This window comes from Trematomus bernacchii, unplaced genomic scaffold (genome assembly GCF_902827165.1).
Source record: "Trematomus bernacchii unplaced genomic scaffold, fTreBer1.1, whole genome shotgun sequence".
Classification (NCBI taxonomy): domain Eukaryota; kingdom Metazoa; phylum Chordata; class Actinopteri; order Perciformes; family Nototheniidae; genus Trematomus; species Trematomus bernacchii.
This window is the reverse complement of record NW_022987720.1, coordinates 24,647,578-24,674,716: the sequence shown is the minus strand read 5'-3', so window position 1 is coordinate 24,674,716 and position 27,139 is coordinate 24,647,578. Positions and strand designations below refer to the sequence as shown.

Genomic DNA, 27,139 nt, shown 5'->3' with positions numbered 1-27,139 from the left:
TGTTTCTTGCAACCATGTGACTTTTCAGCAGCATTTAAAAGGAGAGGTTACATTTAGGGCCTGAGTTGGGTATGACTACACTCTCATAGTGAGTTGTATTGGTGTATCTGGTTATGATGTAAAGGGCAAGCACGAAGTCTCACATGACGAACCTACGGGTCAATGGGACACATGAGGAGAACCGTTTAGAAACACTACCTAATGATCTCTATGTTGTAAGTAGGTGTACGAATGTATATGTTTTCTAATCAATCCTGAATGTCTCGGGGCTAACTGAGGTTATATTGCACCATCAACTATGCAGTAAGCAGATCAACAACATGGCAACATGTAATCATGTGCTGTTGTTTATTTGTACTGTAATACCTCTGTCATTAATAGAAGCAAAAACAACGTGATTCACAGAAAATTGGCGCATAACAATATCTAATAACCCAAAATAAAAAAGCCTGCTGTGCATGTGAGGAATAGTTTTCCTTTACTGTAGATATTTAGCTCTGATATCAATCAAAGTTTTTGGGATGTTTTTGTGGGAAGTTCTCAAGTAGGGAACATTTGGGTTGTCAACATTTTTTATGAGGGGTGGGAGCGCAGTGTCAGAGGGAGGAGCCGGACAAGGGCCACTCATTTGTAAGCTGAAGTCACTGGATATTAGGTCCTAAAATAGCCCTACAGAGGGTATATAGGGACCCTCTCCCACGTTCCCCATCAGACAAAGGTTCTGTGCAAGAGCAAACACACTGTGCAAAACATATTCGTATACAGATGGGAGAAATTCACAGAGGGCAAGAAAACGAGGACCAAACGAGCTAAAAGATTGGATCATAGTGAAGCAAAGGATTTGTGAAGCGTGTATTCTGCAGCAGGAGATACTCCAGCTGGGAACTAAAGGGATAACAGATACAAGTGAGGAAAGGACAAAAAGGACACAGAGCGAAAGGATTTTAATTGGATTGGTACGTTCTCTTTGGATATCTCACTTTCCTCCTCCTGGGCCCACAGCAAAGGGGGAGGCCGCAACCATCGCAGGGATGAAGTACAACTACCATGTACCGTCGTCCACACGGACGTCACAGTACACACCGTCATACACACCTACCTATCACACTCCCACACATTACACATCAACTACACCCAACTACACATCAGCATATACCTCAACGGCAAAGTACACCCCAACACAGTACAGCAGCACCAAATACACCCCGTCACTATACACGTCCACTTACAAGTCGGCAGCGACGTACATCCCCTCCTACAGCAAAGGGGCACGGGACAGTTCAACACAGCGCACACAAGCGCAGGAAAAACCTGCGCCTGTGATACCCGTCGCACCTGCAAAGAGAACTGTACACTTCCCCAATGACATCATCTTCCAGGATATTGTAAGGCGAGGAGATATGGAGCAAATTGGGCGGTTCATGAGAGCCAGGAAGGTCCGTGTGGATACAATCTTCCACTCCGGTAAGTCTCCACAACTTTTAATTTGTATCACATTTTCACACAATTTGGAACTTTGATTTGAGATTGGAATTAGTGCCAGCCAATCAGGATCGAGGTTTTTAAACTGTTAAGATGTTAATAACTGACTTGAACTGCTGCACAGGACTAACTTAGCTCGTTGTACAGGTATGGCAGCAATTCACGAAGCCGTGCTAACTGGAAGCCTGGAGGTGGTAAAGCTGTTGGTGAAATACGGCGCCGATGTTCATCAGAGAGACGAAGACGGCTGGACGCCACTTCACATGGCCTGCAGTGACGGCTACCCGGAAATTGCCAGGTGACCTTTTAACCTTTGAGTCTTGACCGATCATGCTCTCCTTTTTTCAGCACACTGATAATAGCACAGAATAGAAATATAAAATGTTATCATCTGCAGCTGATTTCTCAAATATAGGGATGGTTCATGATTTTTCAATTGTCAGTAAATAGTAGAAAATGAGTTAAAGTAGCTTATGCAACTATTGTCTTATGCGCTAGTCAGAGTGTGTGAGCAAAGCAAAGGGAAGTTTGATTATTGAATACGACTGCAAAACGTTTGTCTTTGAATTGAATATTGAACAAATACCACAGGGGAATATTGCACATTGTCTATGAAATACTCATACATTAAATATAAGATATTAAATATAAGATATTAATATAAGATGAGGTCACCTGGTTGCAATGACCTTTCTGTTGTTATAACCATTAAGCTACTAGTTTCACTCTGAACATTGTCAATAATAACACACAAATGAATTGGTGACATCATTCTTAACAATCCACATAACCCAGGGAGTGGAGAATCATTCAATAGGGAGAATTTAAATGTCAAATATAAGGGAGATGTTTTGTTTTGTATTATATTCAAACGAGTAAATTATGTAACTGATCTTCAATACATACAGCTTCACTTATAAGTGAACACTGAAACTGAAAGTTGACAGTCGAGAGAGTGAAACACTGAAAAATCACACACATTGAGGAACATCTGTTGCAGTAGTACAGTATAATAAACTATTGCATGTCTTTATATAAATATCTGAATGTAACAATGAGCTGCTTCATTCTCCCCTCAGATATCTGCTATCGACGGGAGCCAGCACAGTGGCAGAGAACGAAAACGGAGAGAAGCCAGCGGACCTCATTGACCCAGACTGCAAAGAGCTGGTCAAACTGTTTGAGACGGGCTGTGTGTGATTTGGTACAAAATGATGGACCCAAGAGAGAGCTTCAAAACCAAGTGCAATACCAAACAGACTGACAACAGGGTGGAAGAACATAGCCAGAGTTTCTGATCCTGAAAAGAAAGAAAGTGATCCCGCTTTGTTTTTGTTTGTAATTGCAGCCTTAAAGCAATAATTGATTGGGCTGCACTTCTATTCATGCTGGTTTCTTTTTGTATTTGTTTTGGGTGTATTTGTTATAATGCCAGTGCTGCAAATGTTAATCTGCAATAATTGCCTGTTTTCATTTTCAGCTCAAGCATATATAATATTCTTTCTTGAATTACATTAATCAGTTTTAGTATTCTATCAATTGTGTAGGTGTTACTCTTTAAGTAGCTGGTTGCACTCCAAAGACTGTATGTTTCCAAACTATTATTTTATTGCATATTGACTTGAAAACACAGAAGATGGGCCGATGGAGTTATGTATCCTCACTGCTGGGCAGAGAGAGGATCAGCTAAATTGATAATTGATACTTGATGGTCATAAATAAATACATACACATCACGTTTATGCTGTATAAGCACTTTTACTGCTGCAGTATTTTTCCTGATGCATTGTTATTGTTTTCTGTAGTAGAAATATGAATGTCAGCAATGAAAGTCTTATTATTTTTGTACATTTTCATAAATAAAGAAATATTTTATAAATGTGACTGTTGTGTCATTTATGAGAGCACACACCAGGATTGCAACCACCATGTATTTTCAGCCCTCCTATTTGTGTGTGAAACATTATTAGTCACAGAATTCCTAAAAACAATAGCAACAAGAACATCATACAATAAAAAAAAACTTTAAAAAGCCATTCCTATAATATTTATTTTCCTCAAACGGAAGAGAATAAGGGCCACACTGGATTTTTTTGACCAAAAGTTTAAAAAATAAATGTGAGTTCTGAGATTAAAGTCAGAACTCAACATCATTTTTTATTTTGTTCACATCCCAAATGTTTTTTCTCATGAGGCCCTAATCCTATTCCGTATCCTCACAATCTATACCTATCCTTAAAACATTTCACAAAATCAACAGAGGCAATAAAAGCATTAAAAGTGTTAATACAAATGTTGACAACAAACCAATCAGTGCTGCTGCTGCTGCTGCTGTTGCCTAAACACTTAAATAATAACAAATTCATATCATGATATTCCTGACATCCTGAAATTAATGTAGTAGTTGATTTTTTTTAAAGAAAAATGGCTAGTGTGCACAAGCCTTTTTCGAAGAAATACCTCAACCGAAAGAGAGGGACTGTCAAACATTAATTGTATATTATGCATTACTTTATTGTAATTGTGAGAACGCTTTCACTTCCGTGTTCCTTGGTCTTTTCCCGGAAATGATTGGTTGGCATTGGCAACGTTTTAGCCAGGTCTAACGGCGTACACACTCTCTGAATAAAGAAAACGAAAGCAAGGGTTATAAAAAAGGTTTGTTGAACATATTAACAGTGTGTCCTTTAATCTACATATTGGGGGTTGTTATATCTACGCAACGTGTTTTTCTCATACATATTTCGGTACAGGAAAATATTAGCTGATCGAAGCTAACGTTACGACAAGACAATGTAAATTGTCCGGCTAGCTAGCTAACTAGCTTGCTAATGTTAGCCGACAGTATTGTGTCAGCAATTCTATAGTAAGCTGTTAAGGGCAAAGCTATAAGGGAACACGAATCCCAATTATTATAACCGACGTAAAACATTCTTGATCACAATAATTGGAGCAGTGGTTAATGTGTTGGGTTTTGCTTTTTATCCTGATGCTAACACAACATAAGTGAAAACGTAAACAAAAGCCGCTTGCTTTGCTAACGTCCATATTTGTTCATTTACCGACACACAGCAAACCATGTCTATATAAACATGAGTTCACGTTAAAAACTTTGACACAATTCACATGGTTACTAATATTACTTATCAGATCTCTTTAGATTATATTTATTGGTTGTGACTAGTAGGTAGCTTGAAGATGCATCTGTTGACTAACCAGCAGTGTCACTAATGTACTGTTAATAATACTTTTTAGGTGTTTATTTAAATGCAGACCTGTGTTTATACATTGTGGTAAATGATATGAATCCTTCACACAGACTTTTTAACGATACAACACAATTATAACACAATATATTTTCAGTAATAATCACGAGTCAGCTGTATAATCATGCAAAATATACTTTGTTGGGGAGGTAAATGAAGGATCCCCAGCTACATTCTGAGGAATCATGTTTCACGCTTTACGGCACAAATTGTAAAGATTTTTTTCTGTGTGAGTGGGAATAAAAATAAGGAGTTCAATCATACCTACATGGCCAAAATGCTGTGATATCATATATTCTGTTAACAAGCGTATAGACCGTAATCATGTCATCTTTGTTTCCTATGCAATAAAGCAGGTATTTGTTATTTTCTGACCCTCATGTGGAGATTTAATACTTGACACTGTTTTTAGATCTCAGCTGCAGACTTCTGATCTTTTATTCTTCAAATCCACTCACCATAGAGGAGCGTGGAGCGAGTACAGACTGCAAACAGAATGACCAGGTGTGTTATAGTGCTCAGATACAAATAGACCAGTATTGATAGTGGTCATTTAAATGTATTGAAATGTAAATGTGGGTATATTTTGTGCTTCAGATTTGAGATACGGAAGTAAATTATACTGACGTTTAATTTAATAACACAGAGTTAAACAATTAAAGACTCATTTGATTTATTAATGCTGATATTTTAATTTTTTTGTATGTTTGTGAAGCTCATCTGCTCCCAGGATGGTGAATAGTTACAAGCGGACCTCGAGCCCCCGATCCCCTACTAACACAGGGGAGCTTTTCACCCCAGCACATGAGGAAAATGTGCGCTTTATACATGATAGTAAGTATGCATTGTTACATTGACATATAATAATTTATTTGTATAAGTAACTGAATATTAGATCTATCACAACTAGTATATAAACTAATGCAATGTGTAAAGAGCTCAATAAAGGCCCATTGAAACAATCTAACTATAATGTGTGTTTAGATTCTGTGTATAGTGATGGTCAACTCAGGTTGTCTACACACTCCTTATCATTTTGTTCATCTCAGCATTTTTCAAAACAGGTTATGTGTCCAATGGAACGAGCGGACACAATAAATACCAATGGCATTACAACACCGCTTTCCCTCATCAATGCAGGAGGCCACAACCCTAACCCCCTCTCATCCTCAACACTGATACTGATACTCCTTGATTAATGTATTTAAATTGTTTGCGATGCAGAAAGAACCACACCTTTTTTAATGTGTGGATTTCAAAGGTTCCCTGTGGAGTTTTCTCGTGTTCTCTACCAAATCTCATTACTAATTTGATTGTGTCACGCCAATTACATTTGGTAAGAAACAGTCAAATCTCATTGTATATATCCTTGAAATCCATTGAAAATAAACATGTGGATTAGTTGAATATTATAAAATGATGTTGTATGTATGTGCACGCTTGCATACCAGACCTCATGCACATGCCCAAGATATAAAAAAGTGATGCACTCACAGGAAAACAGGTTGGTCTAAGTACTTGGACAGGGTAGTGTTTATACCCAGAGACCATTCATCAGATTGCTTTTCAATTGCTGGTCACTTCAACAATCATTATAAAAAGTAGAACTAGATCAGCCAATTTTGATTTGCCCACTCTTAGAACTGACATTTAGGCACTCTTAGAATGAGTTTTCAAGTAACAAATCACATACATAAATACATAATTACGTAATCTTTTATTAAGTCCAACATCTTATTAACCTTCAGTCTTTCTTACCATGTCATTACTTACAAGTCTGCAGGGTAGGATAACATTTCCTAAATGTATTGTTGTCTCTACTCCTTCACAGCCTGGCAGTGTGTGCTCCGAGACATCAGATCAACACAAAATAGCGAACGTAATGACCGTGGACCACAGGAGTATGTGGAAAAGAACCCAAATCCTAACCTACATTGTAAGTAACTGTTAGAAACATCTCAGTAGGCACCGGCTTGTGAATCAATAATCAGGTTACACTTTGTTTCTTGCAAGAATGGAAAAAGTAGTTACATACAGACATATGTTCAACTAGTTCCTCGAACAGCTTCTATCACTCACTTATACAAGAGAGGGCATTTTACAGACACAAGGTTGAAGAATACTGATTTAAAGCAGTTTTCTATGCTTTGTTCAAGATAGCTCAGGCCCACGTCAGTGATGATCATGCTTGTCTCATGCTTATCTCCCCAGAGGCTAAACATTGTCACATAGTTATCACATGCCTGTAACAGCGTATCACGCTTATCTCCATTGAGGGTTAACACCCGTTCATATACATTGTCATATGCCTGGACCTCAGTTTACACGCGCACTTCTGTATTTTTGAATGAGCTCATTCAGTATTTTCCCATCAGTAACAGTGTAACTTAGTAGTGACGTGAAATGTATTTTAATAAAGGATAACATTACTCAGGCACAGGCCAGTTAACAATTTGTTTCTGTCTGCTCTTGCAGCTTTCACGCCAGTGGACCTGAGCGACCTTAAGAAACGTAACACACAGGACTCCAAGAAGTCCTAGTCTTTTCCATGGCGGTCCAGTCACTTCTTTCCACCCATTTTCCTCGAGAACTTTTCCTCCATCAGCCAGAAAGTCAGCCCTGTTGGCCAGTCTAGCACAGAATGCCAATCTCATTTCTCAACTCTGGACCACAGCAGCCCCCATCTTTTTCTTTGCCCGCTACACCTGACCACGAAGAAAAGAACCGGTTTCCAGGGAGCACAAATTATTTCGCCTCGGTTCGTGTTTTTTTCAAGTGACAAAATCTTGATATGTACATTCTTTATGTGGATGGGACTGATGCAAACTTTTATCAAAATCTGCTGACATCTGATGCTGAGGTGCAAACTGTCGACATTCTCCACAGGACACAAATGACTGCAGTCTTAAATACAAACCTTGTTTTCTTTAATACTGCTACTTATACGACTTTGGAGGAAAAATACGAAAGGGCTGACTTCTTTTCTTTTTTTTGGTTCGTTTTGGAAGATAGTTCAGTAAATTGTAGAAGTAGTCAAATGGTCACATTGGATATACCATTTATGGGCAAGTTTTGGAAGCCAAATGCAATGTAGAAGGCCAACGTTTTTATTATAAATGTTATTTCCCCCAAATGGACTTTACTAAGTAGAGACCTCCCCAAGTATGCTGCCCTTGGTTGAACCCCCCTCCCCTAAGCCTTGAAACAAAATGTTGAATAAAGGACTTTTACAGTACTCCTGCTTGTGTTACATAAATATTTACAATGAAAAAAGGAAACTAAGTAAAACCTACCCTGAATCTTATACTGGGAGGAATATCATAATGTCAGTAGATTGGGAGAATCAATTGTGCCAAATCCTGGATATAGTGATGTTTACAAAGGCTGCCAATGATTATTTTCATTATCACTTATTTTCTTGTTCAATCATTTAGTAATAGAAAATAGTAAACCATGTCTTAGAACCAAATATGTCTTAGTTGTCTAAGTTATATAAGGCTAATAAAACCATAACATATTCATATTTAAGAGGCCGGAGTCAGAAAAATGTTGGCATTTTTACCTTTAAAAATGTCTTTTTTTTTTAAATTGATGATCAAAGTGGTTGTAAATTGATTAACTGTCTATCAACTAATCAATTACTCGACAAATAGTTTGAGCTCTGATTTGAATCTGTAAAGAAAAACGAAATCTATCTCCAGTCATTCATGTTGATTAATGCTAATTAAACAGTACCTTTTAGAAAGCTGTTATGTGGCTGTCTTGGTCACGTGTTTTACGTGATGACGTTGTCTTTACGTGCAGGACGTACTGCGCCAGCCCCTCTATAAACAGACCAACGCCAGTGCTTTGTTTTCTTATCAGAGACAGTTGAGCTGTGAAGGAACAAGGAGAGTTACCAATCCAGTCTAGGGCGTATTTTTTATATTTCGTTAACAGTTTAGCTTTATTGGGGCAGCATAATGGCTGATAAAATGGATATGTCATTAGACGACATTATCAAGCAGAACAGGCAGCAGAGAGGTGGAGGCCGGGGTGGAAGAGGCCGAGGCCGCGGAGGCTCAGGCGGCGGCCGAGGGGCAGCAGGCCCTGGGCGGCTTGGAGGAGGAGGAGGCGGCGGCGGCGGCGGAGGAGCAGCGTTTGCAGGCCGAGGCGGCGGACCCGGACCCACGAGGAGTCGACAGAACCTGAGTCGTGCTAGAGGCAGACCAACGCCTTACAACAGGGTATGAGAAAATTAGCGGAATGAGCAAAAAAGGAGAAACCTTCGGCAATCCTGAAAATGCCTGGTTAACTTCTGTCCTTCGATAGGCTTGCTAGCTAACCCCATAGCCAGCTTGCTAGCCAAGCGAACACAATGTTCGCCATAACCGCCGAGCTCCCTTCGACGGAGCTCAGTTGTTTGCGGTTAAGCTTAATTGGAAGTTGTATACATAGTGTGTCCCTTCTCCCACAACTTATATGTGTTACGTCATTTTTCAAGAAAAGTCCCATTGGAGAGAGCGGCTATCGGCTAACTAGCTAAAGTTGGATCGTGAAGGCCTCGACAACGCCATTTTGAATCCGGCACCTTAATTAAAGATAGTCAACTGTCAATAACGGCTTTCCACACCAAGTGTCACAATGATGCTAAAAGGAAACTACTTCATCGAGAAAATCCACCCACATGATTTTTCCACCACTTTGGGAGCATAGTTTTTGTCTTTTCCCAGTGCAGCGACAGGCGGCCTTTTGTTCGGGAGCGGCTGCTTTCACAACAAGGCCTGTTTGGTGGCTTTCAACCAGGGTGGCTGCTGTTGTGGATGGATCAGTGGACTTCAACCCCTCCCTGTTAGTGTTCACATTAGGCAAACGTTCACTCCTTAAGTGTGAATGAGTGTTTAGACATGCCTAGCAAAGCCCCAATCAAAATGGCGTGGTCTCAAAATGGACGCTCAGATAATCCACGCTCACATAGCTGGCCCGTATTTAGTTGTTTTTCCTCATCCACTCATCTTATGGACAATTACCCTTCATGAAAGCCCTTTTCGTGGCTTGGTAGAGAACTTTTGGGCGATCCAGGAAACACGGTTCAGCGCTGGAGGCAACACTGCTTCAGATGGCAACCCCCTTTGTACCCGAGGATCTTGTCTGGAGAGCATTTGGTGGAGGCACAGATGGCAAGAACAATGGGCAATGTTGGTAGATAGCCGGGGTGGGCAAGATACTGTTAGTATAGTGTTTGGGATGATAAGTATTGCTCAATTTTGGCGTAGTCATTGAGTAAATTTTGTTTTTTCTCAAACATCACTAAAACTGTTTAAATTGTATACCTGTACTATCATATAAGTTGTTTGTCCTATATATGTCTTCCTGTCAATACTGGATGCACTTGCTTGTTGTGATGGGGTGGGCAGGGAACATTTTGGGGATCCTCTTGGGGGAACTGAGCACCCTGGCCATGTTGGAAGTGGAGCCCATGCTTGCCCCAACACCCAGCCGTGTGGACTCTGTGATTGACAGAGGCAAGGGGATCCTGAAGTCAGCAGGTTCGTTCTCTTTCATCTGTTGCAGCCAAAACAGCTTCCGGATAAGTGGCAGCACGACATGTTTGACAACGGCTTCACTGGCTTCAGCGGCCCCGCTGGAGGTGGCGGAGGAGGCGGCGTTGAAACCGGGGGGAAGCTCCTAGTCTCCAATCTCGACTTTGGAGTGTCGGATGCAGACATTCAGGTACTTTAATGAAAGCATGTTTGGAATTCATTACAAAGTGGGGTAAAGGAATTGCTAATCAATGACTTTATTTGTTTCAGGAACTCTTTGCTGAATTTGGGACCCTAAAAAAGGCGGCAGTTCATTACGACCGATCGGGAAGAAGCCTGGGAACCGCAGATGTCCACTTTGAAAGGAGAGCAGATGCCCTGAAGGCCATGAAACAGTACAACGGCATCCCACTTGACGGTATGCCTCAAATCTTGTTTCACCTTGTATTGAATTATGCCTACAAAATATATTGAAGAACATTATCTGGCTGGCAGATTACGTGAATAATTCAATACTACTTCCCTGCCTACATTTTGACCTTCATGTCTTCTTTGGCTCTCTAGGACGGCCTATGAACATACAGCTCGTCACATCACAGATTGACCAACAGAGACGACCTATGCAGGGGTAAGTGTAGCCAGGTTTTTGCAAGCAACACTCAAACATTGTGGACAGGATGTTTAATGGGCTCTCTCGTTTTCAGTCTGAACAGAGGTGGTGGAGGTGGCATGAACAGAAATCGTGGAGCTGGCTTCAGAGGTGTGCAGAGAGGCCGAGGCGGACGTGGTGCTGGCGGTGGAGGAAGAGGTCGGGGGGGGCGCGGAGGTACTGCCAAGCAGCAGCTGTCAGCAGAGGAGCTTGACGCCCAGTTAGACGCCTACAATGCCAGGGTACGTTCAGCTGTCAAACAATATACCTGCCAACAATTGACAAATTGCGTCTTGCAGCTGTCTAATTATCCTCCTTTTTTTGTTTTCTCAGATGGACACCAGCTAAGCAATATGGCTCCTATGGATTGTTATCCCTTCCCCTCTGCACAGAAGGGTGGTTGTTACAAATGTGCAGATTATTTTACACATGGTTGTTTCTGGTGTGATTGAAATTATTGTTCCAACCTCCTCTTTTAAATGCTCCGTGTTTTTTACCAGTATTTCTTTTCTTTTTTCTGATGAAAAATGGTTCTGTCTGTAGGTTCATGTGGATTGGGTTCTCCCAGTTTTTTTTCTCTACCCTGTAGTTAATGACACTTGTAATAAAACCTACAGTGCATATTAACCAAATACTGTCTCTGTTTCAATGTTCTTGTGGCCATTTGTCCATGTACTCTAGTACCTTGTATTTCAACAGTATGAATCCTGAATTAGTATAAATCAAGTGATTTCCAATTATAATGCATAATTTCAAGCTTTGGATTCTCTTAGCCAGTCTCTCAATTTGATTGGCTTATTCCAATATATATGGAATAAGCCAATTTAGTGTGTATGCTGCAATTCCGTTTTGGACATTTGCATTTGCAGCACACTAATGACTTGACATTTTACTCAAATCAATACACTTGCAGCTTTTTCTTGAAGAAATAGAATGACTGAAATTCGGAAATAACCCACGTAATTCATCCACAAAGCTATGGCAATCATAGAAACCACTTCAGAAAAGCTCTTTGAAGACACATTTTAGTTGCTAGACCAATGGAAAAGATGGAAAAATTCCAGAGGTGACATTCGTACATTGACCAGAAGGGGAACTGTCTTATAGCTGGGCAGCCTAAGCATTTATCACAACAATACTCACTGCTGCAAAATATTTCCACAAAACAGCCACTAGATGTCGCTCTGTATCCAAATGCTGTCTACAGTTGAGTCAAAGTTATGGAGCCTACAGGTTTTTGAAGTTTCCTTAATACGAAATCAATGCGATTACTGCCTCCTGGATGAATAACTGTTTCATTGGCTTGAAGGGAGGCTACGAGGGGATGCCGCTTAAGCAGGGAGGCATAAACTGGGAGTGAACAAAGTGTAACATCTGTGAATGCAGCACAGCGCTGCATGCCCACGCGTGTCGTCGGGACAATATTTCCCGGAAGCGTTTTGAAAAACTGAAGTCTCAATTTAACAAATACTGTTTCCGGTTTGGTTTTCACCATTAAAGCCAGTGGCTAATCTTGTCTTTTTTGTTCCTGGAAAACAAAACATAAGTAGTTTTCATTTTACAAATACATATAATTGTAATTATATTCACAAAAATGTTACAGCAAAATATGCCCAGTGTATTGGCTTGTACATCAAATATGTGTACGGTTCAACATCTTTGTAAGAGTCAAAAGGGGTCTTTGGCTTGATAACTAAAACAATTCTGATAAAACAATCAATTTGTTTATCTTAAATATGCTTGTTGCATAAGCAAAAATCCGAAAAGATTGTACAAACTGTAAATTCCACTGAAATAAATGTAACATTTGTGATATTGGGCTATATAAATAAACATTGATTGATTTATTGAAAAGAACATGTTCATTAAATAATGCAAAAGATGCAAACATTTGGAAACATCTACATTAGTTGGTCACTTACAACATTCTCTGCATTATTTAGCTCATTGTATTTATTAATTGTTCTGATATTTATATAGTTAACTTAATCTGCGTTACTTGCACATTGGTCTCGCAACATAATCATTTTAATCTAATCTATTCTACTTTGTTTCTTCTTGCATAATTTATTTTGTTTTATTATTTTATGTTGCATTGTTGGAGGAGCTCGGGACTTGAGTTTTTCATTCATTGCCACTGTTTGTAGCTACTGTGCATATGACAACAAAGCATTTGAATTATTTTATACTGACACTGCCTTAAAAGAGATTGTGAAATAGCTTTTATTTTGAAGGCAGTAAACCGGTTGTAGTGTCTCCTGTCAGCGGCCTTTGGCGCAGGTTTTCTCCGCGGCTTCACTCCGCTCCCTCTCAGCAGCATTCAGGAGACAGACCTACCGGCGGTATAACGGTAAGAGTGGACCAAACACTTTCTTAACTCTTTACAAAAATCTAATTTTGGGTGACTTAATAACTCTCTGGACGTTAAGCATGTTTTTCCGAGGGGCTTTGGACTACTTTCCAAGTTTTGCGGCACTTACTAAGGAAGTAGCCACTTAACGTTACCCCAATGAAGGAGGAATTTATCAAATAACTTCTTCCTGCAATCGGGGCTTTTTAATCTACATGTATTTTATTTCAGTGGTATTATTAGTGTGTCAAACTCTAGGCATTTAATTATTTGTTAAGGCATGAGTTATTCGGCGGTAGTTGTTCGTTTCCGGGTGTTGAACCTGATCTGAGTTGGCCGTTCGGTAACGACCATCCATCGGATTTAATTGTGCACAATAACTCCGTTAATGAGGGGGTGCAATGAACAGTGAATAAAAAGTCTATTCAGAAGGGGTAATTTAGTCTCCTTTAAAATACGTGAGTGACTCGACTGTCATGTGGCTCATGAGGAACTTTTTCTGCCACTTCCTGCTACTAAACTCTCCTAATTTGAATTGACTTGAAGGGCTAACACACCTTGAACCAGCCACCATTTTGACTTTTTAAAGGCTTTCATAGTTAAGTGCACTTAGATAACATCAGATGAAATCAAATACACTTTAAATGTCTGTCCCCTTTATGTACTGTTGTGTGATAGTAAAGCTGTGTGCTCAGCTGAATGGCTGATAAGTGATTTCTCAAATAGATCACACTCCTTTTCCTTCCTGTGTGGGGTGGGGGATAATGGCCTGGAGGCTATATGTTCTCTCCTTTTATGGAATTTAGGTAACACTTATACCCTGTCCTGCTTGTTCGGTTGCTTTGTCTCAACTTGAGAATTTGAAGCCTTGCAGAGAGGACAGGTTCTAATATTGCAGTTTATATGTTGATGGTTTAGCCTGGTTTAGCCTGGTTCATCCTGAGTGGGCCCAACTTAGGTAGCTTTAAAATAACTTTTACATTACATTACATTGCATTTAGCTGACGCTTTTATCCAAAGCGACTTACAATAAGTGCATTCGACCAAGAAGATACAAACTTAAAGAAAACAGAATCATATAAGTACATCAGGTTTCATAGAGCCAAAACATTTCAAGTGTTACTCAACTGGCTTTAGATAAGCCAGTCCTTTATTAGTATATAAGTGCTTTGTTAGTAATTGTATTGCTCGAAGTGGAGTCGAAAGAGATGAGTGTTTAGTCTGCGCCGGAAGATGTGTAAGCTTTCTGCCGTCCTGATCAATGGGGAGCTCATTCCACCATTTTGGAGCCAGGGTAGCAAACCGACGTGTTTTTGCTGATGGGAACTTCTAAACATTAATCACGTAGCTTTTTCTTTGAAGATACTTCCCTGATTTTTTTATGTAATGGGAAATATGCTTCATACTTGTCCAAGCAGCTCACAGTAATGAGTGCAAGGGTCAAAAACCACAGGCCTGAACTTTAAAATGTTGCATAATAAATCACTATTCGCTCACATTTAGATAGGGAAGCTATGCGCACCCTGTTTTTCGTGCTTAAGTGACAAATACTGACCTGGATATTGGTTCTAAGTATACCATTTATTTGTTGTATTCATTAATGTAGTATTGTGGGGACCAAAACACAGTTAATTATTTTCTAAATGCATTTTTTCCCACGCCTTGTGAAATATAGGGACCTTTCTAAGCCGACCATGGAGATCTGGTCAGTGGCCTCTTCTGTTTTAGCTCAATGTCACAGGGGAATATGTGCAGGGATGCTAGCCGGCCCCCCTCCTCTACACAGACCACTTCTTTCTCGCATTGTGTGGTCCTCCTCAGCCAGGACATGACCTCCCTTACCTAAACAGCGGCCTTCAGTAGCAGATCTTCCCAGAAACAAGGGGCTTCAATTCCGGGAAATGTTGAAGTACATGCATCTTTTATTTTTCACCTGCCTTTCAAGCACTCAAATGGTTGAATTAGGATGCTTTAAAACCACCTGTATCAGGTTGTTGCCATCCTTGAAGGGAGCCATTATACAGCTGTATTTCTTCATTGTGGAGGGTACGTCACCCCCTCTGAGGCGGTTGCCCTGGGAGGCAGACCCGAATCTGGGAATAAGCCCTGACCTTTCCGCTGGCACCTTGGCTATCCCATTCACTGGCAGCTTCCTGCTAGTGCCGGCAGGGATTTCTCACCGGCTATTTTTAAAGCTTCCTATTTGTTCTTGTTCTTCCTGGGATGGAGTAATGTTTTGTTTCTTTCAGCCGCTTCTCTCTGTGGCTAATTCCTTTGTAATCAGATTAGTCCTCTTTACTGAATTTCTGCTATGGACACCCACTTCACTGTTATCTTTTTTTAAATGACTCTTTGGCTAACCTTTTTTTGTATCATAAGCTTGTTACAAGTTGGCTATTCTGTAGCTTATCTAATGTTTAGCTGTTTTACTCTTACCCCACCTATTTATGTTGTTTCTGGCTTCCTCTGCATTGCATCAGCTCTGACAGCTCTTAGTGCAACACTTCCTCAAAGCTTTAGTTCGACTGACTCCACGTCCTCAATTTGGTATGACCCAGCATGATCTATCATTGCACCATTTTAACAACAACTTAAGTTGGGGAAAGCTCAATATAAGAAGATGATCTGTGCTTCAGATTTGCACTGTGTGGTTTAGCGCACAAGAGGATATGAATCATCTCGCCCGGAAAAAGGAAGTTAACAGTCGCTTCTTGAGAGACAAAGAGGCCTAGTGGCAGTCTGACATGCAAGGCAGATAATATGCTACAGATAATAATTGTCACTATATCATTAAGTGTAAAGCCATAACAGTATCCACAATAACAACTTTGGTAATAAGGGTTCATATTGTATTGGTGAAGACATGTATTGAATTATTTCCATTTAAATAGTGCTATTACAGCTCCATTTTATGAACTTTGAAATCTTAATGGACAGGCAATACATTAAAGACATGTCTACAAGCGCGCTCTTTAAATATGTTTAATTACAAGAGAACGCTGATACATTATATTCTATTCAATTGTATGCATGCTAAATGTTTTTGAACAGGAAACGCGTTGCAGAAGGATGTACTCATTTCAACATTTCAATTTGCAGTTGAGCTTAAAACTTGAAAGAAGTGTTTCGTCTGTACTTGTTAGCTTTTTTTTAAAGGGGAATAGTGTGGGTAAGGGGTGAATGCTAAGGTCTCCTGCAGACTGGGTGTTGCATGAAAGAGACAAACAGAGATCAAAGCAGCCATAGATCTGTCGGTGACATCTTCAATAGGGAGGGAAGCCAAGAGCTAAAGGTCACTTTTACAAAGGTTGTTATTCGGAGTTACTTGATATAAAGTGAATATGCATATCTTGTTGTCTCTGAGATAAATTCCTGATGTGTTCTTAGGGACAGTACTTCATAGTATACATTTTCAGCTGTAAGACTTCTACCTTTCACATGATCAGTAAAGGTGGCTCTACCATGCCCACACTTCAAAGCTCCTGCTCATGTTTTTCTAATGTCTGGTTGCTGTATGCCTGCTGCGTTATCACCTTTCCCTCATTGTTCCTCTTCCTCATGTGTTCCTCTGTGAAGAACCATAAGTTAGGCAATATGTAATCAAATGTAATATAAGAGTTGTACTGAATAACTTGTTGTTCACAACCTAAATAATCAAATTCTAAATTAACTTTGGCGTGCAGCTTTTTTTAAATTATAATATTTTAATTATTTTTAGTTATTCCATTTATTAAAGATGATTTTACTTTCCATTCCAAAATCTTAATGAAGGCTCTTTTTAAACCTGTCTTTACATGGCAGTAAAGCCTCTGCACACACACGCACACACACACACACACACACACACACACACACACCGTATGATCCCGGTGGGATTTCCTGGTTTCCACTGAGCTTGTTTATCTACTATCTTCAGTAGCATTGGACACTAATGGCTCTCCTGTCAAAGAGCATCCTCTTGATGTTTCACCAGTGGCACCTCCGAACACTTTCATCTCCTGTCCCTGAATGCCTCGTTAGCTGTAATCCCACTTAATCGCACTGCTCTGCGGTGTTGCTAAGGAACAGACCTAATCTGAAGTCTTCAATTGCTGCCAAACCCAGTGTGTTTGTCAAACGGTGCTGCTTAGCTTTGACGAAGTAACAGATTATCCTCCTTCACGGCATGCAGGCCTGTGTGTGTAGGTTAGGACTCTGAGGTGCACTGAGTGTACGTGATCTCTTGACCTGTGTGTCTCACAGCAGGCTGAAGCATGACAGTGCCTCTCTTAAGTAGCCTGTTAGACACAGGGTCAGCCATGTTTGAACCTAATCCATTTTACTCGGTGCATGGGCAATCATTTTAAGGAAAAATGTCATGCTCTATTAAGATAGCATCTTTGAGCAATGTGTCTGTGGGCAAACATGACTCAATTCACTGATAATGTCTTTGTGGTTTTTTGGTAACTCTGTGTCAACAGTGTAAAAAGGACCATCATGCAGCTTGAATTAACAAAATGATAGTAATCCGAAATAATTTCATAAAATGTAGATCTGCAATGTATAGGGCAGGGTTTCCCACACATAGACTTTACTTGGACGGGCCGCCCAGGTATATTAACGGCCGCCAAAGTATATTTCGCGACCCATTTTAGGTTTCATCTTTATTTATCCGTCCGGGAGCACGACGCCATCTGCGATCGATTAACTAACCCCCCTGTACCTGTTCGCTCTGCTATCGCGCTCCGCAGTAACTCTGCTGCGAGGCTCCACTAGCGCCCTCACTCCCCCCGTTGGTTAGCGTGCTCCACTAGCTTCATTCATATTTTTTGGGATCTTAAAACCGCTTTGTCACTGCAACCCGATCTTGCCTCGATTTTTTTATATAATAGTAACAAGACAATCATTGAAATCTAAAAATGATACTGGAACTGTACTAGTATTTTACATTTTGCTTCAGAAATAACATGTCTTTTTTGAAAAACCTTTTGAAATGTTGTTAACATTAAGAGCTGTTCCACTTTGACATTTTAAAAAGTATAAAAAAGACATAGGACTATGAACCAGCCAAAACTAAAAACTATTTTCATAAATGATTAATTGGTTATTTAATGTATCCTCTGCAGAAGCCTCCTATAGTGCAGCCCTTTTTCTTATACAACTAGAATGACCCATCACTTCCTCCGCTGACAGCTTGGTAGACCTCAGTCTGAGTGCAACATACTGTAGGAGAGTACAGGAAGTGAGACAAACAACCTGCTCGTCGAAGAGGGATCTAACATCATCGCTGTGGTATCTGCTCTTATTTTCCTGTCTTTCTCACTCTGTGCAACAAGGAGCCTCTGAGCAGAAACACTCACACAGCTGAGCAGCTATTGGCAGGGAAGGAATGAGTGGTTTTTTATGGGAGCACTGAGGCCCCATTTGGAAAAAACGGTGCCGCGTTCTCACTTCCTGCTTGGCATATAGCAGAGTGTTGGATAAACAGGCAGAGCGACAAACCAGTTTTTGTGCGGAGTGTCTGCCATTGTGTGATTGTTGTATTTCCTTGGGTTGTAAATGGTGAGCTTTTACTCAGAGGATCCAGCCTGTGACGCTTGTGTTTGACTTGGTTTGATTTGTTAGCTCGCCTGTGTTGATTCATGATGACCTTTTAAACTCGCAGGTTAGCACTGATTTGCTAACAGTAAATGAAACGGAGCCAACACGCATTAAGGGATTATCTACACAAAGAAGGAATTTGATCAGGCTTAAATGGAGAAGCAGTTTGTTTATTGCCTCAGGTCTTCCTGTTAAATGTTCTCGTAGTTGTTTTTTTCTCTACACAGATTTGTTCTGATCCTTGAAATTAAAGCATAATCTCTTTGGGTCTGATTTAGCTCTTTTAACACAGCTTAAGGGCGCAGTTTTACTTTATCAAAGCGATAAATCCTCTTCAACAGTTTGACAGCTTTGGTTCCTGCGCGGTTGAAATCACTCAAATACAGGAAGTGCAGTTCTTTCAACGTGCAAATGCCGAAAACATCTAGAACGAGAAATATGAGGGCGTAGTTTCAGGTTGGCTGAGGGAAATACAAATAATAAACAACACAAAATGGCAGCTTTAAATGATTGAACTATGACTGAACAAACAGTTAGCTGTGCTATGTTTGGTATTACTGAGTAGTATCAGTTCTCCTAAAAACACATTTATTGTGTAAATCAGGAAATCAGCACATACTTTGCATTTAACAAGCTGCTATGAAAACCTCTCAAACAGCATTCGGCTGATGTGTGTATTTGTGTGTGTGTGTGACGTCAGTTGTTTAGGAAGAACAGACCACACGGAACAAGCTCTATGAAAAGCACCAGGTGTTGATCAGCATGTGTGCACCAGATGTAATTCATAAATGACTACTTTGTTCTCCTCGCATTGCATTTTATGAGCAACTACGGCCCTTGTATGTTCTCTGAGGAATGAAGATGATCTCACTGTGTCATCGTGCCGTTCCCTGCTCAGGATCAGCGTCCTCACTTCTAATCAGCAGTGACTGTGTGTCAGTGCAGCTGGGTGTTTAAGGCACTGCTGTTTCTCTCCGATAATCATCAGCTTCTTGTTGACCCCTGACCTCTGCTCTGTGTCGCCGCCGTGGCCCCAGAGAAAACTGCTCCACAGCCAGATGTCCTGACTCTTGTCTCTTCCAGTGTTTGATAGTCTAAGAATACACAAAAAAAAAAAACCTAACCCTAACTTCTAAAATTCCTCGTCTTTTGCCAAGAATTGAATGATCCCCACAGAGAGAGTGTTTTACTGTCCCTGTCCTCAAGTGAGCCCGTTATCTGTGCTCGGAGCTATTCACTGCAAGGTCTGGGGAATGTCATCTTTAAATGCGTCGCACTGTGTCGACAGAGCTGTTTGTTTCTTGTCCTCTAACCTTTTTGTGTCACTTTTTTCTAACTCTAGCACACCATGGCAGAGCAGGAACCCACACCCGAGCAGCTGGAGGCGCTTGCAGCAGCCAATGACGAGCCGGAGAACCCTCTCAACTACAAACCCCCCGCCGCGAAGAGCCTACAGGAGATCCAGGAGCTGGACCAGGATGACGAGAGCCTGCGCAAGTACAAGGAGACCCTGCTGGGCAACGTGGCCTGTGTGGCAGGTTAGTGATTGATGTCCAAATCAAATTCAAACGCTCGATTGTCATATGCACAAAAGCTACCGTGTAGTTTTGGCAATGAACATCTTAAGACCCAGGCTCCTCCTACACGACAATACACTTAATACTCAAGAATAAGAAGAAATGGAAATAAGATTGTGTAAGAGAATGGACAAGTAAGATGCAGAAATAAGTCAACTGTATACATTTTAATTGGAGTAAGATAAAAACAGAAGGTAAAATGTATTACTGTACAGTGAAAAAAAGAACTGCGTATTTTCATAATATATAAATAAATATATGGACTGACAACAGATCTATCCTTCCTAAACATAAGTAGCAGGGTTTTGTCTAAACCAGGTAATGGGTGCTGCGCAGGGGCGGACTGGCCATCTGTAGAATCTGGAGAACCACAGAACGGGTCGTTGACGGCCGGCACGGCCCTTTTTAAAAAAACAAATAGTTTAACGTCATCATTTAAGTTGCGCTGACGGCCGACAGAGGGCGACAGCGGCCGCTAATGCAGTTGTGTGGTTCTTATCTGTCAAATAATCACACACGAAGAAGAAAAAAGACCGGTCAGAGAGCTGAATACATTGGTGTATCATACGAAGAGAAGGGATTAGACGGCAGACAGGTAGAATGAAAAAACATGGATACAAATCAAAGAAAAGGAAAAGAAAAGGGTGGAGCCGATAAGGCTAGAGGAAAAAAAGGTGAAGTCACTAGCAGGTGAAGCATCTAAATGTCGCAAATGGACAGACCTTTTTGCTACTAGCACTATCAGCAGCTTAGAAGTGCAAGATGATGAAGAGAATGATGAGGGCGCGAGTCTGAGTTCAGATATACAGCCAGCCTGCGTTCATCATGAGGGACAGAGAGTTGAGCTGGTGGAAGAACCAGCTCAACTGGCACATACAAGAGCAGGGCAAGAGCAAGAGGTGGTAAGTACTATAGAGAAGACAAGTATATTCTATCTAGTTTTTCCAGTTGGTGTGTGTTGCTCATGCAAGCAATACAATAAATAAAACAATTGTTACATGAGAGTAGGTGTAATATCTAATATAAAAAAAATGATAGATCAAACAAAAGTGTATTACTTGTCAACATTTATTAAGTATTAATTCAGCAGCAGGCATGAAGAAACTATTGTTTTCCCCTTCGCTCTAATGCATTATTTCCGCTGGAAAGTGCCGGGGTCGTAATTTTGACCGTTATTGACCTCATACTAAATGTTTCTAGACAAACCCCTGAGTAGGTCTAAATATTTGATGTTTGCCCTGCTTGTCTTTTCATCACATTTGGCAGTTTTTATTGTATTTGGCGCATCCAAATATAATGTATTTTTTATTCTTATTTGCAAATGTTACTTATCAATATGCACAATTCAGATCTTTCAGTTGTTTCCCCGATACAGCCATCTGAGGCAAACCTGAAAATGTACTTTTATGGTAGCATTTGTCTTCAAAGCACTGTTAAGTGTATCCATACATGACCACAGCAGCTGCTTCTGAGTGTTTGCAGTACCAATAGAGCGGGGAATCCAACCTCCATTATTTGTTGTGACAACAATCCTGCTAACCTGAGGATTGGAAACTGTAGAAGGGATAGTTTAGATAGTTTGAAGTGGGGATTTATGAAGAACTTATCCATAGTCGGTGTATTACTACAACACGTGGGTTGCTGGTTTACCGCTGCCTCCCGTGGTTAGTTTGTTTGTGGTATTGTGTCACTTAAAGAAGGTGGATCAAAACTAATCGTTGACTTAACTTCTGGCTGCTTCTCCAAACCGAAATCTACTGTAGGTAAACACACTGATTTCTAGATAAGCACCATACAACCACACTTTAAACAATCCAGACTATCTCTTTGAAAATGGACCAAATAATGGAACGGATTCATACCTGTGCTATTATATATTAGAGTACTTTTATTCAGACAGACATTTGGTCAAGGTTCATTCATTTGAGTACTGTGGCTGTTGTTAAACCAAAACAAAATCCACTCCAAATTAGTCTTACTTTCTTCATACAACATGATGTTCGGTGTGGTTGTGGATCAGTTACTCAGTATCAGTATGTCGCTAAATTTGATTTTGGGATGAGTAGATTATCCTTTTAATAAGAAAAGAAACACTATAAAATGAGTGAATTTGAAAATCAACGCGGTTTTCTAGATTGTCCGTTTTCAGAATGTTTCGGAGTTGCAAAAAGTGTATTTAGTTACAGGAATGTCTTTTCACCTCCACTGTTCAACTGTTACTATGATTGTAGCAGTGGGAGAGTAAGGACAAGGCCGAGAGGAGGAAAGCACTTAAGTGTTTTGTTGCTAGAAGCGAATGTACAGATTATAATGTGTTCACATATTTAAAAACTATTCTAAATTCTCCCTTGCGCGTTATTTACTATATTTATGAAACTGGCATTACCTATTCAATGTTTGAAAGCAAAACAACTCAAAGAAGGGTGAAGTAAGCAAGATACTTCTATTTGAAAACAATGTGAATGTCTCTGTCTGATCATAATGTTGGATACTTTTCTCTCTCTCAGACCCCACGGCCCCCAACGTGCAGGTGATAGGGATGACTCTGAAGTGTGAAACGGCCCCTCACCCTCTGGTGCTCGACCTGACGGGTGAGTACAGCAGACACGGCAGTTTGAGATCCAGACAAATCCCAACAGCAGAGTGATTATTGTTGTCTGTTTTCTGAATGGACAGCAACTCTCTTTCCTGGGAGAGTAGTATCTCATAGTAACATTAATTATGGAGAGTAATCACTCCCACCTTTGTGTGCAGATATAGACCAAATGACCTGCTGGGTCATTACTCCACTAATTAGTAATGATATGATTCCTTGGGAAGTGGGTTAATGAGCCATGTCCTGGTGCTCCTGCCAGTCCTCACAATGAACCACAGCAGAGCCAGGGTCACTGCGCCCCCTGCTGGTCACTGGTGTTACTGCAGAGGGCTGAAAATCACAATACAACTCCACTTTGCTTTTGAGAATTAAATTCCCTTTTCTATAGGTTAAAAAAAAAAAAATCATAACAATCCAATGTTATTTATGTAGCCCAATATCACAAAACACATTTGTCTCAGTACAGATAAACAAACATGAATGACAGTGCTAAAAAGAGAATATAATAAAAGGACAACATAGAATGTAAAATAAAAATACAATTGGATAAAAAAACAATAGAACAACCAGCTCTAACTATAGGCTTTAGGAAAGTCTTCAGCACACCCTTAAATAGTTATTTTATATCTTTGTGAGTTCAATCCTAATCATAAAACCCCCTCTTTTTGTAACCTTTTTGTATGTTTTAGACTGTGTAAAAGCATGTTGTGCCAAACTGATCCTTAGTTATATATCTCGGCACTGAAATGTATACTTTTTTTAAATAGCGCCTTTCCAGTCTTTGCGACCACTCAAAGCACTTGCATACAAGTCAGCATTCACTGATGCCTGGCTGCTATGTCGCTAAACTGGTACTGTGTATCTTGTAAATTATGTAATTTCTAGTTTTTATCTTAAATACTTTTTCTTATGAATGCTTCTTGAGTAACAATTTCCCCTCTGTGGGACGGATAAAGGTATTCTGATACCAAAACATTCATACAGAGGCAGAGGCTGCCATACCAAGTGCTTGGGGAAAGACACACACACACACACACACACACACACACACACACACACAACCTGGGGTTAAGCATCTTGCCCAAGGACATAACGACATGTTGATTGCAGGCAGGGACTTGCAGAGTCCAAGTGGTGGATGAGCGCTTCACCGCTTTGAGCAACAGCTTCGTTCCACCTTTTGACCTTTCTGTTTGTGTTGTTTTCCCTTTTAGGAGACCTGACTAAATTCAAGAAGAGCCCATTTGTTCTCAAGGAAGGGGTGGAATATAGAATACAGATCAACTTCAAGGTGAGGGGCTCTGGATTCCTCTCTGTTTGTTGAGTCAAACTGTTGCAGTAACGTAGCAGTATTGGTGTTATGAAGCCATCTTTGTTATGAAGCGTTCGAGCAGGATGTGACGATGTCTCCCTTTGCAGGTCAACAAGGATATTGTGTCCGGCATGAAGTACACTCAGCAGTCATTCCGGGGAGGAATTAAGGGTAAGAACACCTCATTTTATTTAACAGCTGCAAATCCTCAAGTATATTGCAAATTAAAATCTTATCTAAAACAGCACCAAGACTTAAAGGATCAATTCAACATTTTAAGGAAATGCTATTTGCTTTCTTTTTAAGACTTTAATGAAGAGATCGGGGTCATTCATCATTGAAGGCAGCAGATTAAATATAAAGCTTAACCCAGCAGTCGGTTAGTTTAGCTTCAAGCGTATTTTACCACAATTACAGATTTCATTTGTACAACCCGAGGTTAAAAATCTTCAAAAGGAACTGGCTTTCTTGTTGGAATAACTGTATGTGTTTAGTTTGTGGAGATGAAGGCTTCAAGTAACATTTCTCTTGTTGATTCATCTGCAGATTATTTTTCTAAATCAAGAAATTAACCTTTTGGTCTAAAAAATGCCCCCCTACAGAAGGTGAAATGTGTGACTTGTCGATTCAAAACCCAGATATGTTTTGAGTTTACTACAGAGAAAATTAGTAAGTCTCCATATTTGAGAGGCAAAAAAAAGTGTTACTTTAAAAATCAATCAATTTCCAGATATTAGCAGAGTTTTTCTGTTTATGGATAAGTCTACTAATCATTACAGCTGTAGTGGTGATTGTTTGCTTTACTTATTCTCTGTAAAGCAAGTTGTGGCACATTTTTTGGCATTCCTTCCGGTGTAAAATCAATATACACGTTCTGTTTAATGGTCTAAAAACTAAGGCTTTGTTTTAAGAAATGTGTTGAAACCCTTTTTTCTCACTCTCTCCAATGTGCAGTTGAGAAGTCTGACTACATGGTGGGCAGCTATGGCCCGAGACCCTCTGAGGAGTACACGTACGTCACCCCCATGGAGGACGCCCCCAAAGGGATGATCGCCCGCGGCACCTACACCATCAAGTCCAAGTTCACCGACGACGACAAGCACGACCACCTCTCCTGGGAGTGGTGCATCGCGATCAAGAAAGACTGGACCGAATGACTCGCCCTCCACGTCTTCCTCCGCTTGGTCCCTCTTTCCTTTCTTGCTGTCATTCCATTTTATCTGTCTGGATTTACGTGTTGATTTGAGATGCTCTCCGTCCATCGACAACCCCCCCCCCCCCCCCCCCCCCCCCCGCTCTTTACAGTTTTTCTAAATTCCAATCAGCTCCTTCCATCCTAGCGCTTTCATTCATTTGCACCTTTCTGCTAAACTATACAAAAGGAGAAAGCAAACGATGTGCACCATCCAGATTTCTCAGTTTGTTTATAAAAGAAAAAAATAAGTAAAAAAATATAGTCTTGTTAACTGCTGAAAGTGATCCCCCCCCCCCTGTACCCTCTCTTTCATTCTTATCTACTGCCGGATTGTTTTTTTTCTATGAATACCGTGATCTGCCTTGAATAGCATCGTACAGGAAGATCAAGCTGTATTTGAGAAATCATAGCTGGAAACCACTCTTGGACCTCCGAAAGCCTCTGAGCAGATTATTCGTATCAGGGTCCCGCAAAATTATTTGGGATTCAGGCCACCTCTTTTTCAAATGATTTAGTCTGAAACTAATTGACCCCTGACCCGCTGTGACCCCTCGCTGTAGGTCTTCCTCTCCTGATCAGGGTATATTGTCAGTTCTTTTTAGCAGCCATGTGGCCTTAACATAACCCATTGGAAGAAATAGACTACCTAAATGAGCCATTTGCCTTCTGATATATACATAATGTGATACATCCTAACACCACATGGACAGGGAATTTAACATCTTTTAATTCAGGTATGACGATTTGTAAAAAGCCATTGTGTTAGCGTCCATCATGTTAGCTTGATTTACAAACATCCTTTTCTTGACAGTGTTGAATTAACTTTTTTTTTTCGATCATTGACAACAGCTGTAAGGATGAGTCCAGGTTGTACTAATGGCTTTTTACCACCCAGTGTCCTTTTCTAGTCCCGTTGGCCATATTCTTCCAACGTGTCCAAGGACTGTAAAACCACTCATCCTGTATTACTCGAGTTTAAAATGACCACCGCTGACTGTGCCTCTCTTACAACCACATGCTGCTCCTGCTGACGACGGCACTCTGTGCTCGACATCAAGGAGGTGAAACGTTGTCTGTAATTGACTTCTGAACCAGTGTAGAGACATCAGTCCCCAACCAGACGTATATAAATTGTTATTCTTTTTTTTATACACTCCAGAAGTATGGAAATGAAGTCTGTATCCACTGCTTCATTAGGCGCTTGTGTCACAGACTGATGTTTGTCTCTGTAGGTTGGGTTTTACTCAATGTGTGATTCTTGTATTACCTACAGTTTACTGATATCCTGTGTTCACATTAAAGTGTTCAGACTGGGCCTGCATGTGTCCTGTTGTTTTATTCAACCTGCACTAGGACTTAAAGGGGCCTTTTTATGCTCATTTCAGGTTCATATTTGTATTGTGTGCATGCTTTAATGTTAAAAAAAGCTCTGTTGTGATTGGTCAACCACTTAGGCCAAGGGGCGGGACATGTCTTATCATATACAGTGGGTGTTTCTCAATCGCGAGTACGCTTGCTTGGTAGCACATGTCTGCCGAGCGTCTTGCTTCAGAAGCGAGTCAAGAATACTTCCTGGCATTCGGAAAACGAAGTGTGGAACACGCTAGCAA

At 40.5% G+C, this 27,139-nt stretch overlaps 4 protein-coding genes across 5 annotated transcripts; all 4 read left to right on the top strand.

Annotated features, from left to right (window-relative positions):
- The first annotated feature begins 739 nt into the window (after positions 1 to 739).
- LOC117492652 (protein phosphatase 1 regulatory subunit 27) lies at positions 740 to 3,322 on the top strand. The gene is made up of 3 exons (XM_034143041.1): positions 740 to 1,464; positions 1,630 to 1,780; positions 2,562 to 3,322. The coding sequence occupies exons 1-3, from the start codon at positions 1,032 to 1,034 to the stop codon at positions 2,680 to 2,682; spliced, it is 705 nt and encodes a 234-aa protein (XP_033998932.1). The 5' UTR covers positions 740 to 1,031; the 3' UTR covers positions 2,683 to 3,322.
- Positions 3,323 to 4,044: 722 nt separating this feature from the next.
- mcrip1 (MAPK regulated corepressor interacting protein 1) lies at positions 4,045 to 7,983 on the top strand. The gene is made up of 5 exons (XM_034143040.1): positions 4,045 to 4,140; positions 5,161 to 5,252; positions 5,464 to 5,582; positions 6,580 to 6,684; positions 7,224 to 7,983. The coding sequence occupies exons 2-5, from the start codon at positions 5,245 to 5,247 to the stop codon at positions 7,286 to 7,288; spliced, it is 297 nt and encodes a 98-aa protein (XP_033998931.1). The 5' UTR covers positions 4,045 to 4,140; positions 5,161 to 5,244; the 3' UTR covers positions 7,289 to 7,983.
- A 623-nt stretch (positions 7,984 to 8,606) lies between these two features.
- On the top strand, positions 8,607 to 11,551 carry alyref (Aly/REF export factor). The gene is made up of 6 exons (XM_034143039.1): positions 8,607 to 8,974; positions 10,302 to 10,460; positions 10,541 to 10,688; positions 10,835 to 10,898; positions 10,975 to 11,161; positions 11,253 to 11,551. The coding sequence occupies exons 1-6, from the start codon at positions 8,711 to 8,713 to the stop codon at positions 11,265 to 11,267; spliced, it is 837 nt and encodes a 278-aa protein (XP_033998930.1). The 5' UTR covers positions 8,607 to 8,710; the 3' UTR covers positions 11,268 to 11,551.
- Positions 11,552 to 13,166: 1,615 nt separating this feature from the next.
- arhgdia (Rho GDP dissociation inhibitor (GDI) alpha) lies at positions 13,167 to 26,844 on the top strand. 2 transcript variants are annotated; one of them, XM_034143037.1, is made up of 6 exons: positions 13,167 to 13,269; positions 20,192 to 20,387; positions 22,934 to 23,017; positions 24,237 to 24,313; positions 24,442 to 24,505; positions 25,289 to 26,844. In XM_034143037.1, exons 2-6 carry the CDS (start codon positions 20,198 to 20,200, stop codon positions 25,489 to 25,491), a joined length of 618 nt encoding a protein of 205 aa, XP_033998928.1. In that variant the 5' UTR covers positions 13,167 to 13,269; positions 20,192 to 20,197; the 3' UTR covers positions 25,492 to 26,844. The 2 variants fall into 2 exon arrangements, with proteins under 2 accessions (XP_033998928.1, XP_033998929.1); XM_034143038.1 differs by lacking the exon at positions 13,167 to 13,269 and adding an exon at positions 18,441 to 18,540.
- Positions 26,845 to 27,139: the final 295 nt, after the last annotated feature.